The 14,697-nt window shown below is 31.3% G+C and overlaps 1 protein-coding gene across 1 annotated transcript in view; it reads left to right on the top strand.

The window, feature by feature from the left end:
* Positions 1 to 1,322: 1,322 nt before the first annotated feature.
* Positions 1,323 to 14,697, top strand: part of LOC114338551 (mediator of RNA polymerase II transcription subunit 17) — a 48,089-nt gene continuing 34,714 nt past the window's right edge. Inside the window, exons 1-5 of the mRNA XM_028289154.2 lie at positions 1,323 to 1,543; positions 1,598 to 1,920; positions 3,718 to 3,923; positions 6,215 to 6,368; positions 8,199 to 8,414. Of these exons, the coding sequence (XP_028144955.2) occupies positions 1,455 to 1,543; positions 1,598 to 1,920; positions 3,718 to 3,923; positions 6,215 to 6,368; positions 8,199 to 8,414 (988 nt within the window). The 5' untranslated portion in view covers positions 1,323 to 1,454. The remainder of the gene's footprint in view (positions 1,544 to 1,597; positions 1,921 to 3,717; positions 3,924 to 6,214; positions 6,369 to 8,198; positions 8,415 to 14,697) is intronic.

Below are 14,697 nucleotides of genomic sequence, written 5' to 3'. Positions count from 1 at the left end.
ATTCTACATAGAGAAATTTGAAGCATACACTACCAACTTTCCGCAAAATATTTTAAAAATGGTGACGGCTAATTATCCCACAGTGAATATTTCCAAACTAAAATCGGAACTTGAAGTCTTATATTGTCGTGAGGATTTTCGCAATAGTGCTGGTGCAGTAGCCATACTTCAGCTTTTTATTAACATGAATTTGTCTGAAACATTTTCTGAAGCAGTGAAGTTATTAAATATTTTGTGCACACTCCCTATGACAACCGTGGAAAGTGAGAGATGTTTTTCTACTTTAAAAAGAGTAAAAACATTCCTGCGTAATACGATGGGACAACCTAGACTTAGTGCCTTGTCTATGCTGAGCATCGAGAAAACGCTTGTCAAGAGCATTCCAAATTTCAATGAGAAGGTCATAGACTATTTTGCAGAACTAAAGGATAGAAGAATTGACTTAAAATATAAAAATATTTAAAGTAAGTTTCGTTTTAATAAATTTACAATTTATTATACTATAAATATTCCTATCTATATATCAGTCAATAACCTGTTCATACCATTTTTCCTATATTTTTTAAAAGATTTACTCTAAAAAAAGACAAATTTAATTTTCGGAAAACTAGGGTAAATAGTATTGAGTTTTATCTAAGTCTGTATTTTTTATCTAAAATATAAATGCTAAAAGATCTTTTAAATACTTTAAAAAATCAACAGTTTGAAGTTTTCAAACCAAAATGACCCCCCTGAAGATTGACCCACGAGCCGCCGCTGAGGATCACATACATATACATTCATAATAAGATGTTTCATGTTCTTGTACTCTGTTCTCTTCCTGTGCCATCCATACAGTGCAAATCTAAAAAAACAACATAACAGGTGATTACACGGGCAGTTATACTACTTACAGCTTACTTTGTATCTAATCTATTATATCTAGTATTACTCTATTAGTATCTACCTACATAAAACTATCTTTGAAATCTAAATTTTTGATATCAACATCAACCTTAATACTTTAAAAATAAATAATATTGTGGAAGTTACACGTACCTACCTAAAAGTTTTTGAATTGCAATTTTATCAACTGGAAAAGACTTCAACATAATGAGTTTTAAATTATGACAAAGCACAATATTTATTGTTTCAATTTACGTGTAAATAAAATAATAATAATCTTAATCACTTGTAAAAGTAAGGTTAAGATTTTTGACTTGAGAAAACAGAACTGTCAAATTTAAAACCAAACTGCTATAAAATTTTAAAATTCCCGCTAAAAGGAATCTGGCAACATTGCCGTCGTTTGCTGGACATAATCTCTCCCAAGGTTCGATCACTAATAATTCTGTGGTTCGGTAATGTCAATGTCAAATGTCAATAAATAAAAAATAAAGATAACCAAAATGTCAATTTCGGTATTTTAATAATGTTTGTAAACATATAGTTTTAAGGTAAATTAAGCAGCAAAAATGTCTTACAGTGTAAATATATCAGTCGAAGCTCCAATCGAAAATCAAATACAAGAAATTACTTATGATGGAACAGAGATATATCAACCGTAAGTAACTTACATGTGGGGTAAACCAAAATGTTAAATAACTTTTATTTCTAGACCTTTAACTCTTTCTGAGAGTCTCGCTAAGTATGCTCAAAAGATAGACTTCAGTAAAACGTCAGAATTAGAAATTAAGAAGGAAGAAACTAACGAAGATGCTAAATCAGACACTGACAGTAAAGATGCGTTTCAGTCTTCATTATGGCCCTGGGATTCGGTGAGAAATAAACTTAGGAATGCCCTTACGGAAGTATGTGTATTAGCCGACGTATTGGCGATTGCTAAAGACAAAAGATACTTAGTTCTTGACCCTGTACAACAAGAATCTCTTGATACGAAACCGATGGTTCAAATCTATGCTAGGAAGAAAGCGTTAGCAGGTATGAAACTACAATGAGTATAAATAACCTAAAAGTAGCAAATTAACTTATATAATCCCACAATTGACATGAAGCTTATTTTGATTTTGAATTTCCTTCAAACAATCTTACTAGACACTACTTATATCGCACATCCCATTCTATTGGAATATGTTTTATAAGATTGTTCATCTAAGCTTTAGGTTCTTATTGTGCTTAATTTTGCTGGCCTTGACATTATACAGTACCTAATATTTATAAACCAATTGACCCTTCCAAATCACGTGATATAATATGGCCGGAGGAGGGCAAAAATTTAATAATATAGTGTTTACATCAGTTTTTGTAAAGAATATCCTGTTTAGTTTTGTTTTTTATTGTTAATTGTGCAGCGAAATTGTAATAGCAAATAAAATAAAGTAGTTTATCGCCTACAGAACTGAATTATCCCATAGTAGTTATTGACACAAACTGGTAACTACTATGGGATAATTCAGTTCTGTAGGCAATAAACCACTTCATATTTAATTTGTTATCACAATTTCGCAGATTTCCCTACACAATTAACAAAAAAAAAACAACCAAACAGAATTTTCTTTACAAATTAATGTCGATGTAAACATTAGATTTTGCCCTGCTCCGGCCATGATTGACAGTTCATTGGAATGCCTAATTGGCAGCAATGAGAAATGACAAATGATTAGATAAAAACAAAACTAAAGTAGGCTGTTGTTGATAAAATATGATCGTAGTTGAATAAATAAAAGCAGTTTTTATTAGAAGTCAAAATATTAGTTCTTTCTTAACCCTTAACTGGTGACGTGCCGTCAAAATGACGTATCGCAACTGTGTGATACTTCGGGATCCCCACTTACTCTAAATTTGTATGGTCAACACTCTCAGTACCTTTCAGTTTAGTCATCGAAAGTATAGCCCGGTTATAGATAAATGAGAAATTTAAAGAGATAGACCAATTGGTGTACAAGTGGTAATACCATTTGTACACCAATTGGTCTATCTCTTTAAATTTCTCATTTATCTATAACCAGGCTATACATAGCAGAAATTTGTTGCGTTTTTGAGCGATATATTTTGAATTACCACATGTAGAAAATCACAGTATGTCAAATCAGGATAGCACATCACAATTCACGTAACTAATAAATTGTGCAATATAAAAATGGCCAGTTCACGCAAGAAAATAAAAGTGAGTGATGCAGATTTTAGTAATATTGCATTACAATGGTATAACGAATGTGACAGTGACCTTGATAATTCTGATGATAGCATATTGGATGAAACTTTTATACATGAGCACGAAACAGATAGTGAGCAAGAAGGCAATTCTATACCTATTTTTGCCTAAGTTTACCCATTGCATTTTTTCTAAGTAAAGCAAAGAAGTGATTTATTTTGTTAATAAGCATGGTAAATGAACTATCCTTTTGAATGTTTTGTAATGAAATTTATTGTTTTTTTGAGAAAATTTTGGTAAAACGTTTAATTACTGATTGATTGCATATATATTTCAATATTATAAGAGAACAAATTGCATTTTGTAAAAATGATTTATATTTGTTAGTCCGCTAATTATAATTATTTAAGCAATTAAATTGTTTATATAAATTTCTGTCACTTCTGAACTCTGACTCTGAACATTAATTTCTCATTTGTATCCAGTGTCTTTTTTTTTTCATTTATCTCTATTGTATTCATATTTCTTGCCTGTATATACATTTGGTTCATTACATTTGTTATCTTGATCATTCTCACCTATTTGTATCTCATTACGTATATTATAATATTTGTGCTTTCTAGGTGCTGCTAGTGTATTGTTAGCTGGTGCAGAAAAGATGAAAAATTCTCAAAATGAAGCAGCACGAAGTAGAACAACCTTAGATTTTCATATAGAACTTCTTAGGTTAAGACAAAACTGGAGACTGAAAAAGGTCTCTAATACGATCATAGGAGATCTCAGCTATAGGACCACAGGATCCAAGTACTTACAGACTGGCACATTTGAGGTATGCTACATTACTACATTTGGTAGAAATTGTGAACTGTGTTCGATATAATGATTAGTTTCATATATTTGAGAATCAGGTGTAGAAGAAACCTGCAAATTTTCAAATTTAGGATTTTCCATTTTCCCTGTCTTTTACTTTAGATACTTCTTTAGTTATTCAAATGTGTAAACTGTATGTAGATCCTTCAAAAAGGAAATATAGGCTACAATATAAATTGGAAAAAGATTAAATTTAATAAATTTTATTCACTTGTTGTATTCAGATGGATATTGAAATTTGAACAATTATTATTTAAATACATCATATATAATTCCTTTTATTTTATTAATAAAATGCCATCTAGTATCTTTCAGATCCATATTTTTCTTCCATATACAAAATTATTTATTTATTTATTTTCGGGCAAGCCCAATTCTATAAAAATACATTACATTTTTAATTGAACATAAAGTGTTACATAAATACGTAGTGTACAGATAATAACAATAACATAATATAATATAAAAAGAGACATACAGAAATATAAATATAATATAGAAATAAATATGTAATAGGAAATAATAACATAAAAACAAGTTAACAAATTACAGACGTTTCACTCAAATATTGATCCCATGTAAATTTCTTTTAAAACGACTACAGTGTATGAAGCTTAAAAGCAATGTAACGGAAGAAACTATTTTGGACTTGTTCAAGTTTCCTAATTTATACCAAGTAGCGTGGGGACCACACTGAAGAACAATACTCGAGGTGAGACCTGACCAAGGAGAAGTAAAGAACTCTAATACGTTTGTAAAATCACGAGTTGTTCTTTTTACAAAACCCAACATTTTCATAGATGTTTGAAAACATTGATGATGTGAGTATTGAAACAAATAGAATTTTCCAGCGTAATCCCCAAGTCCTTGATTTTATTTACAGTGTTGAGCAATTGGCCATCAATGTAATAGTTTAATAATATTGGGTGGTGAGTACGGTTAAAGTTAATTACATGACATTTGCTGGCATTAAGGTTCATAACGTTAAGTGAACAGCACTTGAAGTCATCAGCAAATAGCAAGGCGTTGCAATCGTGAAAACAGTTGGTAACATTAATAAATATATTGAAGACTAATGGACCCAAATGGGACCCCTGTGGTACACCTGACTTAACTGAAAAAGTTTGTGAATAAAAGTGGTTCACTCGGACCTGTTGAAATCTTTCAGTTAAATAACTCTGTAACCACTGCAACAAAGGTCCACTTATGCCATAGGAGCTAAGCTTTCGAGTCAGGAGTTCATGATTTACTCTGTAAAAGGCCTTGGAAAAGTCAGTATAAATTGAATCAACTTGAAGTCCCTCTTCTAAGGCCTCAGGCAGAAAATCAACATAGGTCAACAAACTCAGTTCAAGTAGTGTAGTAAAACCAAATTGCTGAGAGTTTAGGATCCCAGAGCTATCGAAGGTGAGGAAATCAGTAATAATACTTTCAAAAACCTTTGGTATAGCACTAAGAATAGATAATGGGCGGTAATTACTAATATTAGATTTATTACCAGATTTATATATTGGTGTGACATAAGAAAGTTTCCAAAAGTCTGGGAACTGACCTACATCCAAAGATTTATTAAATATATGAAACAAAGGTCGCGACAGTATAAAACTGAATTCCCTAAGAAAATTAGGTGGTATACCATCAGGCCCATTATACAGTGATGTGTGGACTAATTACCAGCAAAATAACGCAAAAGATGGAAAACATAATAAGTTGTGAAATAGTACTTCAGTCATAATTATACGTATCTATGACTTTGAAAAACATTTTATTTTAATTTCCTATGTCGCCTTGACAGGAGTGTATGTGACATCTCAAATCATAGTAGAAATTATTCTTGATCAATAATTTAATTTTGGATTAAAAAATTACTACTGTTTAATTAAACTGTTTTTATTTACATTTGCTTTATTGTCTTCAATCAGTTTTTTCCGTATGTGAAATTAAAAAAAAATGTTAATGTTCGATGTCATCTTTATAATTTATGGCTGAAATCAACTAGCTCTTAAGCTAACATCTAAATGTTATTTAATGTTTTAAAGGTTTCTATTGATAATTTCTCACCTCTAATAGTTTAATCTCTTTTTATTTCACAACGCATTATGTTTTCCATCTTTTGCGTTATTTAGCCAGTTCTTAGCGCTTAGCCTCATCACTGTTTGTCGCTCTGTGTGTAAATATGCATGATTAATTTAGGTTTTTTTGTACTTTGTTCTCGTAGTTTCAATTAAGAACCAGATATTTATTATTTAGGTAACCAAAGCAGAAGACGAGGAAAAAACTAACAGTCCTCCAAGCAGTCCATTACCAGGAGGTCCAGCCCCTGTAAAACCTACAAGTGCTTTAAGAGTATCAATTCCCTCTGAGCTGCAAGGTGTTGCTTATATTGAAGTTTTGTGCCAAAAAGGTAAATAAATATTGTGATAGATTTAGTTAATAAACCGCCAAAAACAATTGTTTACAATGTGTTATTAACTGTACTGAAGAAATATTTTGGAAAGGTTTGAAAAATATCTTGACACTTTTGTATCGTTTTTAGATCTTACTAAGACTTTTGATTGTGTCACATATACATATTACTCAGGCATCCCAGGCCTATATTCACCATTTACTACTAAGAAGCTAATTTTTCATGAGTAGCTTCATTTTGACGAGACGCCCAACTTTTTTCCTTACAATTTCCGTATGTGGTAGATAACAAAGACAGCAGGGATAGTCCAGTCGGGTTAGCCGAATAACAGGCCTAACTTTGCATGCCGAGCTGTCCCAAATTTTATTTTTCTAATGTTTAGGGGGGGATCAATAATAGTGTAAATTTAAAATCTCGACTGAATTCCGCTGTTGCGTTAGCCGTCATTTTGATTTTAAACGGGAACCGTTTTTGCTTAATATCTCCGCCATTTTCAACTTCTGGACAAAAAGTATGAGAACTAAAATTGTTGAAAATGTGATTTTCTATAATTTCTTTCATTTAAATTTTTTTTCAAGCGGTCGATATTTTTAGAGTTCGGGGGAAAATAATAACTGTCGTTATTTTCCCCCATAACTGTAAAGTTATTTTTGAAGATATTCTTCTTTAGCGGTGAATCGATTGAGGGTAAAATTTGATTGATCCGCGCGCATGCGCACACCGACAGTATGGTATTAGTCGTTATACAGGCTCTGATTGGGTGTTGAAATTTTGAAATGATCTGTCAATAATTGTTCAATATGGAGGTTATCGGTAAACAAAAATATTGTATAATATTAGTTTTTATTGATGTGTGGACAGAAATAAAATCAATTTTATAATTATTGTGACTTTTTAGATAGTTTTGAAAAGCCGCAGGTACGTAATTCTAAATGTTTCAGTTGGAAATACCTAATAGTTTCAAAACCTATCTATTTGGAAAATGTAAACAAAATAATGTAGTTACCTATTAGTAGGCAATGCTTTAATTTACATAATCTGATTACGAACAAACTTTCTACAAATCTTCATCTCATATATCGTTTTCTTACTCTATATTTTGTTGTATTTTATTTCGACAAAAATCAAACTAATAATTTTATTAAATTCATATAAATTTATGGTGTAAACGTTTAGTTTGTGTATATTCCCACATGACGTATACGCGAATGTGGTGCAGTTTGAAATGCCGTCAACTTTCGTACGGCGCGGTAGACGTGAAGTGGGTTCAAGCCCCAAGCAAGTTATTATTTTTTTATTTTTTTTATAGATTTTATGATTGTAAGTATATTATTATATAATTTTTGAAGATATTCTTCTTTTTTGAAAGTGGTAGATAAGAAAGTTAGTTTGATTTTTAAATAAAATAAGTACAAATAACCTTTTAAGTATATTTACTTCGTTTAAATTACCTATTATATAATAGAAGAATATCTTCTTACGTGCGTACAAAGTACACACACATTCTTTTTTTTATCTATGATGACCATATCTTAATGTAAAATTTATTTTTTTCGAAATGTATTAGGCAGTTTGTTAACACGTTCGGTGCCCATATTGAACCAACCCCACTTGGTTCGTGCCACTTACTTAAATGGTTCATTTAGTAACGCATTACTACCTCCGACACTCGTGCGTCGTCAGTACCCTCGATAAAACCGCCGTGACGACACGCTGTCGTCATGGGCACGGAACGTGTTAAAGCTTTCTATTATTTTCAGAATGATCTAAGAGAGTTCACACATTCTTTAGAATTTGACATCAATTAAAGAGAAATGTATTTTTTAGATCAAGAAGATCTTTGCACTGCCAATTTGACGCTCCTCGGCTCCGGTCCCCCACCGTCCAATCCTGATATGCATTGGCAACAGAAACTTGAAGCTGCGCAAAATGTTCTATTTTGTAAAGAACTTTTCAATCAACTAGCTAAAGAGGCAGTACAGCTGCAAGCACCAGTACCACATATGGTTGTTGGAAATCAGATCATGGCGACCGTTTTGCCAGGTAAAGGCATTTACTTGAGTTTTTGAGAGAAACATATTTAAAACGACATAGGTTTATTGGGTTCCCGAAATATCTTGACGAAAATTTATATTTATTTATACATTGTTGCCAAACTTCTGTTTTTATTTGACCTATCGTTTTTTATAGAGCATTTGAATAATGGGCTTAGCCTATAAATGTTTATACATTGTTTCAAAAATTGTTTTATACACGCAACAACCTGTACAGGAAGAACATAAACTGTAACCAATACATTATTATGCCAAAAATAATAGACATTTTTGGTATGGCTTTTAAATTACTTCATATGATTGTTGTATTACTTTGCGTAATTCTTTTACAGACCTTAAATATTTTAGAAAATACTTATCTATACTTTGAAACAAAGAACACGTAACTACCCCAGCTAATTGAAATAATATTCGAAAATATTAGTCCAATCATCCAAGATAGCTACCGTCTCTCAAGGTGTATGTTCGTCTTGTCTTAATCTTAAATATGAACTATGAAAACTCAGAATTGAAGCAATCAAAACAATATTTTAACCAAACAGGTTTGTGTGTGTGTGTTTAGATTTATGACCTTGGTTTGAACCAATTGGCCAGCTCAAATTTTTTTTTTATTTTCATAGACACAATTTCCTAATTTTAACTGATATACATTATATTTTAATAATCACAAACATATATTACATACATTACATTAAAAATACATACTAATAAAACACTATTACTAAATACTTATACTAAACCACTAATTGATATTAATTTTTTTTTCTTCTTTTTTTTTTCTTTCGCGCTAAGACCTAAACCCGATTCATCCTCGCGGAGGTTTAGGCCTTCTTTGTGATTTTTTGTTTTTTTTTTGTTTTTTTTTATTTTGTTTTTTTTTTATTTTGTTTTTTTTTATTGTTTTTTAATATTTATTTATTTTTTTTTTATTATTTTTTTTTTTTGTTTTGTTTTATATATATATATTTTTTTTTAATTTTTTTTTATATATATATATTTTTTTTTAAATATCAATTTTCATATTTTTTAAGTGGTTATAAACAATTTTATACAAATTTATATTTCGTGTACATAAAATGGAATTTAAATTGGTGGGGAGAGTAACTCCTACTGTTTGTAGATTCTTATATAACTGTTGATTCAGCATCTGGAAGTTTGCGCAATCGAAAATCACATGCTCTAAAGTACCCAACTCACCGCATGTGCAGTTTTGAGAAGTGGCCAACCCTACTTTATTTTTGTGAACTGGATATAAACCATGTTTGTTCCTTGCTCTATTTAAGGTTTTAATGAAGTGCCGATTTGTAATGTCGTTAAACCACGGTTTTCTATAAATTTTTGGTTGGATATCATGAAATCGTACACCTTTAAGAGAGATATCATATTCCAGTTGCCATTGCTCCATTTGTTTTTTCTTAAACCATTGTCGTAGATCAGTGACTGGCATTAATGGTTCTTCTATCGTTTCCCCTGTTGTAGTAGCATCCTTGGCAAGTCTATCCACTATTTCATTTCCGTTAATTCCATAATGAGCCTTAATCCAAACCAAAGAAATTTGTTTACCTGTATTCGTAAGTAACTGGATTGTTTCTAAATTTTTTATATTTACTACTGATGAAGTGCTTGATAATTTAGTTTGTACTATTGTGTCTACCGAACTTTTGCTATCTGTTAATATAACAAACTTATTCTTGTGATGAATATTAATATACCTCAAAGCTTGAAGGATTGCGATGAGCTCAGCAGTATAACTAGACATTTGATTTGAAAGTTTAAATTTTTTGGATAGATTTTCATTTGAATGGTAAAAGGCGCATCCAGTTGACTCAGCGAATTTGGATCCATCTGTATAAATACAATCGGACTCCGGCCATCTTTTCAGAATTGTTTTCTCAACAAACGTATTTATGTTAAATTGATTAACATGTGGTTCAATATTAAGATAATAATAAGGAATTTGTAGTTCTAATAGGTTATAATCACAATTATAAAAGGGAAGGATGTCATTTCTGTAAACCTCGCTATTAAATTGGATTAATAGCTGATAACTGCTTATTACTTTGGGATGAATTTTACGTCGCCAGAAGGGACTATCTATTTTTGAATTGAGGTTTTGTATTTTCTCAGATCTTTTCTGTGCTAGGAGTTTTGACATAAAAACATCACACAAAAATTGCCGTCTAAGATGCAAAGGAGGCTCTGCTGCTTCAATTTCTAAAATATGTGTTGGTGTGCTTTGTATACATCCAAGACAAAGTCGTAAACACTTATTTTTTATTTTTTCCAATATCTCCAATTGAGTTAAATTTGCATTTCCATATAAAATAAAACCATAGTCAATCACTGAACGTATTAGTGCTCTATAGAAGATTAGTGATATATTTGGATCGGCTCCCCACTTTGTGTGGCTAAAAGCTCTTAGTACATTTATTGCGTTTTCACATTTTTTTGACAAATGATGAATATGTTCTTTCCAAGAGAGCTTTTGATTTAAAATTATGCCAAGGTATTTAACAGATGTTTTATATGGGAATGTGAAAGGTCCTATATTAATTTGGTTTGGTGGTTGATAACGTCTTCTCGTAAATGAACACATGACTGATTTATCTTGAGAGATGCTGAATCCATTTTTTTGTGACCATTCGGCAATTCTTTCTGTGGCGTTTTCTAATGCATTGATTGAAGCTTCGATCGACTTCTTTTCCGTATAAATGCAAAAGTCGTCTGCGTACTGAAGTATTCTAGTTTCTTCGGTAATAGAACTAGTAACATCAGCAGTGTACAGAATAAACAATAATGGACTTAAAATACTTCCTTGAGGCAATCCAATTGATGTTGATTTGGGCGTACCTATCACTCCATTTATATTTAAATACACTTTTCTATCACGGTATAACTTCATTAAGTTCGCAATAACCCCTTCTGGAATTCCTATGGCGTATAATTTATCTGTCAATATGTCTAGATTAACTACATCATATGCTCCCTTAATGTCTAAAAATAGGCAGGATATTGAGTTGTTACGAGTAAATGCTAATTGTACATCAGTAACAAATGATGTTGTAACTTCTTGAGTTGAACGTCCTCTTCTGAATGCATATTGGACTGCTGATAATAATTGATTTTTCTCCAGCCAGTGTTCTAACCTGTTTTTAATAAGTCGTTCGTATGTTTTCATTATACAAGACCCCAATGCAATAGGTCTGTACTGCCCTACTAAGACAAGAGTTCCTATCTGCAAAATTACAGTTTTGAGATATCACGGTTTTTGTAATAATTGCTTGCCAAAAAAAATTGATAATCACAAGATTTTTAAGATTTTCTGCCTGAGTTAGTTGATAATTATTGGATTTAATAGTACAGTATTATTTTCACTTATATCATCACAAAAAAAGATATTTGAATATATCGGTAGTTAAGACTAATTAACTTAGTAGAAGGGATCCTATTTATAAAGAGGCATTAATTAATAGGTACTAAGTGCATCACCTATTAAATTAATAAATTTAAAATATTAAGAAAATTAATTTATTAGTAAAAAAGAAATCACAAAATATATAAAACACCTTAATCTTCATCTAGTGTTTCACATAAACGGACTGGCAAATCTTCCCAGAAAGGCAAACGATTTGAGGGCATATGAGACTTTAATTTTGTTACTAAATTTGTCTTCCTCTCCATAGTAATTCCTCGACACTCGGCCTTATGTACTGGTTGAGTTAAGATGGCATTTGTATATTTTTTCTAAAAAAGATTTATAAAATCTGTATATGCAGATTCGAAGTTAGTTTTATACGATATAATTTTTTCACCCCTCTCAAATTTCAAGGATACAATATCCTTTAAACAAACAGTGGGTTCATATTTTTCCACTTGTGTTTTGATATATATAATCAGTGAATTTAAAAAAGTCTCCGATTTTCGTTGAATGTACATTAACTTTAGAAGAATTGGTATTTGAAACTGCTTGTATAAAATCATTGAAATCATAAACTTTCGTCATTCTTTTAAGTGGCATTTCTACTTGGTGGTGGAACGAATCTGCCGCCATGAATGTGTGCCCTGGCTGGAAATACTTCAAAATTACACATTCGGCAGCTATTACTGACGAATTTACAATGAGTATTAAAAAACCAATCAATGTCGTGTTCTTGTTCTGGCTGGAGCAGTTGTCTAACCAGATTGTGATATTTGCCTCTATAATATTGCCTCTTTTAATTTACTGTTTTTAAAACTAACAATACCAACAATAATTCACACCGATACACGTCAAACGGCACAGTCAGAAGTTATTCCTTACTGGGGTTTAAGGTTATATTGTTGAGTCACGTGTTGCAAACGTCATTCTATATTAAGAGACATTGTCCTATCTGCATATTATATCAGCCAACTTCGGACATACTCGTCTAGCAATATTACTTTAGGACAATTTTATTTGGTATTTGATTAACTTTTGTTGGTTAGGACAAAATCAATATGGCAATTTTGAATCATTGCCTGTGAGTTACGGCTTTTTGACGTAGTAAATATGTTAAGTTTTAAACTAAGAGTCCAGTGAGACAAAAACCTGAAAATCCGAATTTTTGCAGATAGGACCTTTTGTCTTAGGAGGGCAGTGTAGGAGTCTGCAGAATCTCTAGGTTTATTAGGTTTAAGAATAGGTACTATTAAATATTTTTTCCAATCGTCTGGTATGTTCGACTTGTTTGTATATATACTGTTATAAATGCCTAATAAGCGCTGCTTAGTTATAAATGGAATCTCAGCAATCATTGGGTAATGGATGTTGTCTATTCCGGGAGACGTATTATTTCTTTTCTTACAAGCTTATTGTAATTCGTTCATTGTGAAAGGTTTATTTAGCATGTGATCATTTGTATAATTATTTTTGAACTCTCTTGGTTTTTCGTTAACCCAATTAGGACAGATTTTACTATGGAAATATTCTGTCCAGTCTCCCCACTCTATTTGATGTCTATTTGCTTGTTTCCTGTTTTTGAATCTGTTTAATTTAGCCCAAACATCTTTCATTGGAGTATTTTTGTTCAAACTTTCACAATACAATTTCCAACTAGCTCTTTTTGCTTCACTTGTAATTCTTTTAACGATCGCATCTTGATTTTGATACTTATTAAGATTATCCAAATTTGGATTCTCTTTATATTTACTAAATAACTGCTTGCGTTTCGTTACTGCATCTTGGCAGTCATTATTCCACCATGGTTTGCATTTTTCCCAAGTATTTCGTTTATTTGTACTCTTTTTTGGTATAGCTACGGTAGCTGCTTCGTTCATATCTTCTAATAATTTGTCATAACTATCGTCAATAACATTCAATGATTTTTCATATAACAAAGTGCTAAATTTTCTCCAGTCTGCCTTGTTAATTTTCCATATTTTATGACTTTTTGTTGGTGGTGGCGTTCCTCTAAGTTGACATTTCATGAGTATTGGCAAATGGTTAGAGCCATGGGGATCTTGAAGTACCTCCCACTGGAATAATTGACTGATATTTTGAGAGCATATAGTAATATCAATAGCACTTTTTCTTTGGCCTGGTCTAGTAACAAGGGTTGGTTCCCCTGTATTTAAAAATACTAGATTTAATGAGTTTATTGCTTCTAACAGGTTTCTTCCTTCAAAATCTTCTAGATCTGATCCAAAAGCCGAATGATGCGAATTAAAATCCCCACCAATTATACATGGTTTTGGTATGCTATTAAAAAAATTAAGAAATTGTGTCAGTGTAACTCTACTCAAAGGTTTTATGTAAACTGAAACAAGATAAACTTCCTTAAATTGACCAATCCGAACATACACACACCTAGCCATAATCTTTTCCATTTGAGGTAAATCTATCTCAGAAAAACTAATTTCATCCTTAATTAAAATTGCTACACCAGCTTTTCCATCTTCTCTATCTAAACGTGAACAATTATAACCTACGAAATTATAATAAATATTTGGTTTAAACCAAGTCTCCGAAAGAAGACCTATATTGATTTTATATTCATGAAGTAAATACTCCAAATTACATTTATTTGAAACTGCCGATCGGCAGTTCCATTGTGTAATAGAAAAGGTTTTGTTCATGTCTTCGAGCTTAATCCCTGTTTATTGAGTCTGTCCTTAATAATATTAACCACTTCAAACTGTTGAACATTTAAAATATTATCCCTATTTAAAGACTTTAATATATCCATAACTAATTCAAATACTAATGTAATCGTTTCTGTTTCTGACATTTCATTCGTTTTAATAATATTCTCTCG

The sequence above is a fragment of the Diabrotica virgifera genome, chromosome 8 (assembly GCF_917563875.1).
Source record: "Diabrotica virgifera virgifera chromosome 8, PGI_DIABVI_V3a".
Classification (NCBI taxonomy): Eukaryota; Metazoa; Arthropoda; class Insecta; order Coleoptera; family Chrysomelidae; genus Diabrotica; species Diabrotica virgifera.
The sequence above is the reverse complement of the archived record's forward strand: the minus strand, read 5'-3'. Positions and strand labels throughout refer to the sequence as shown.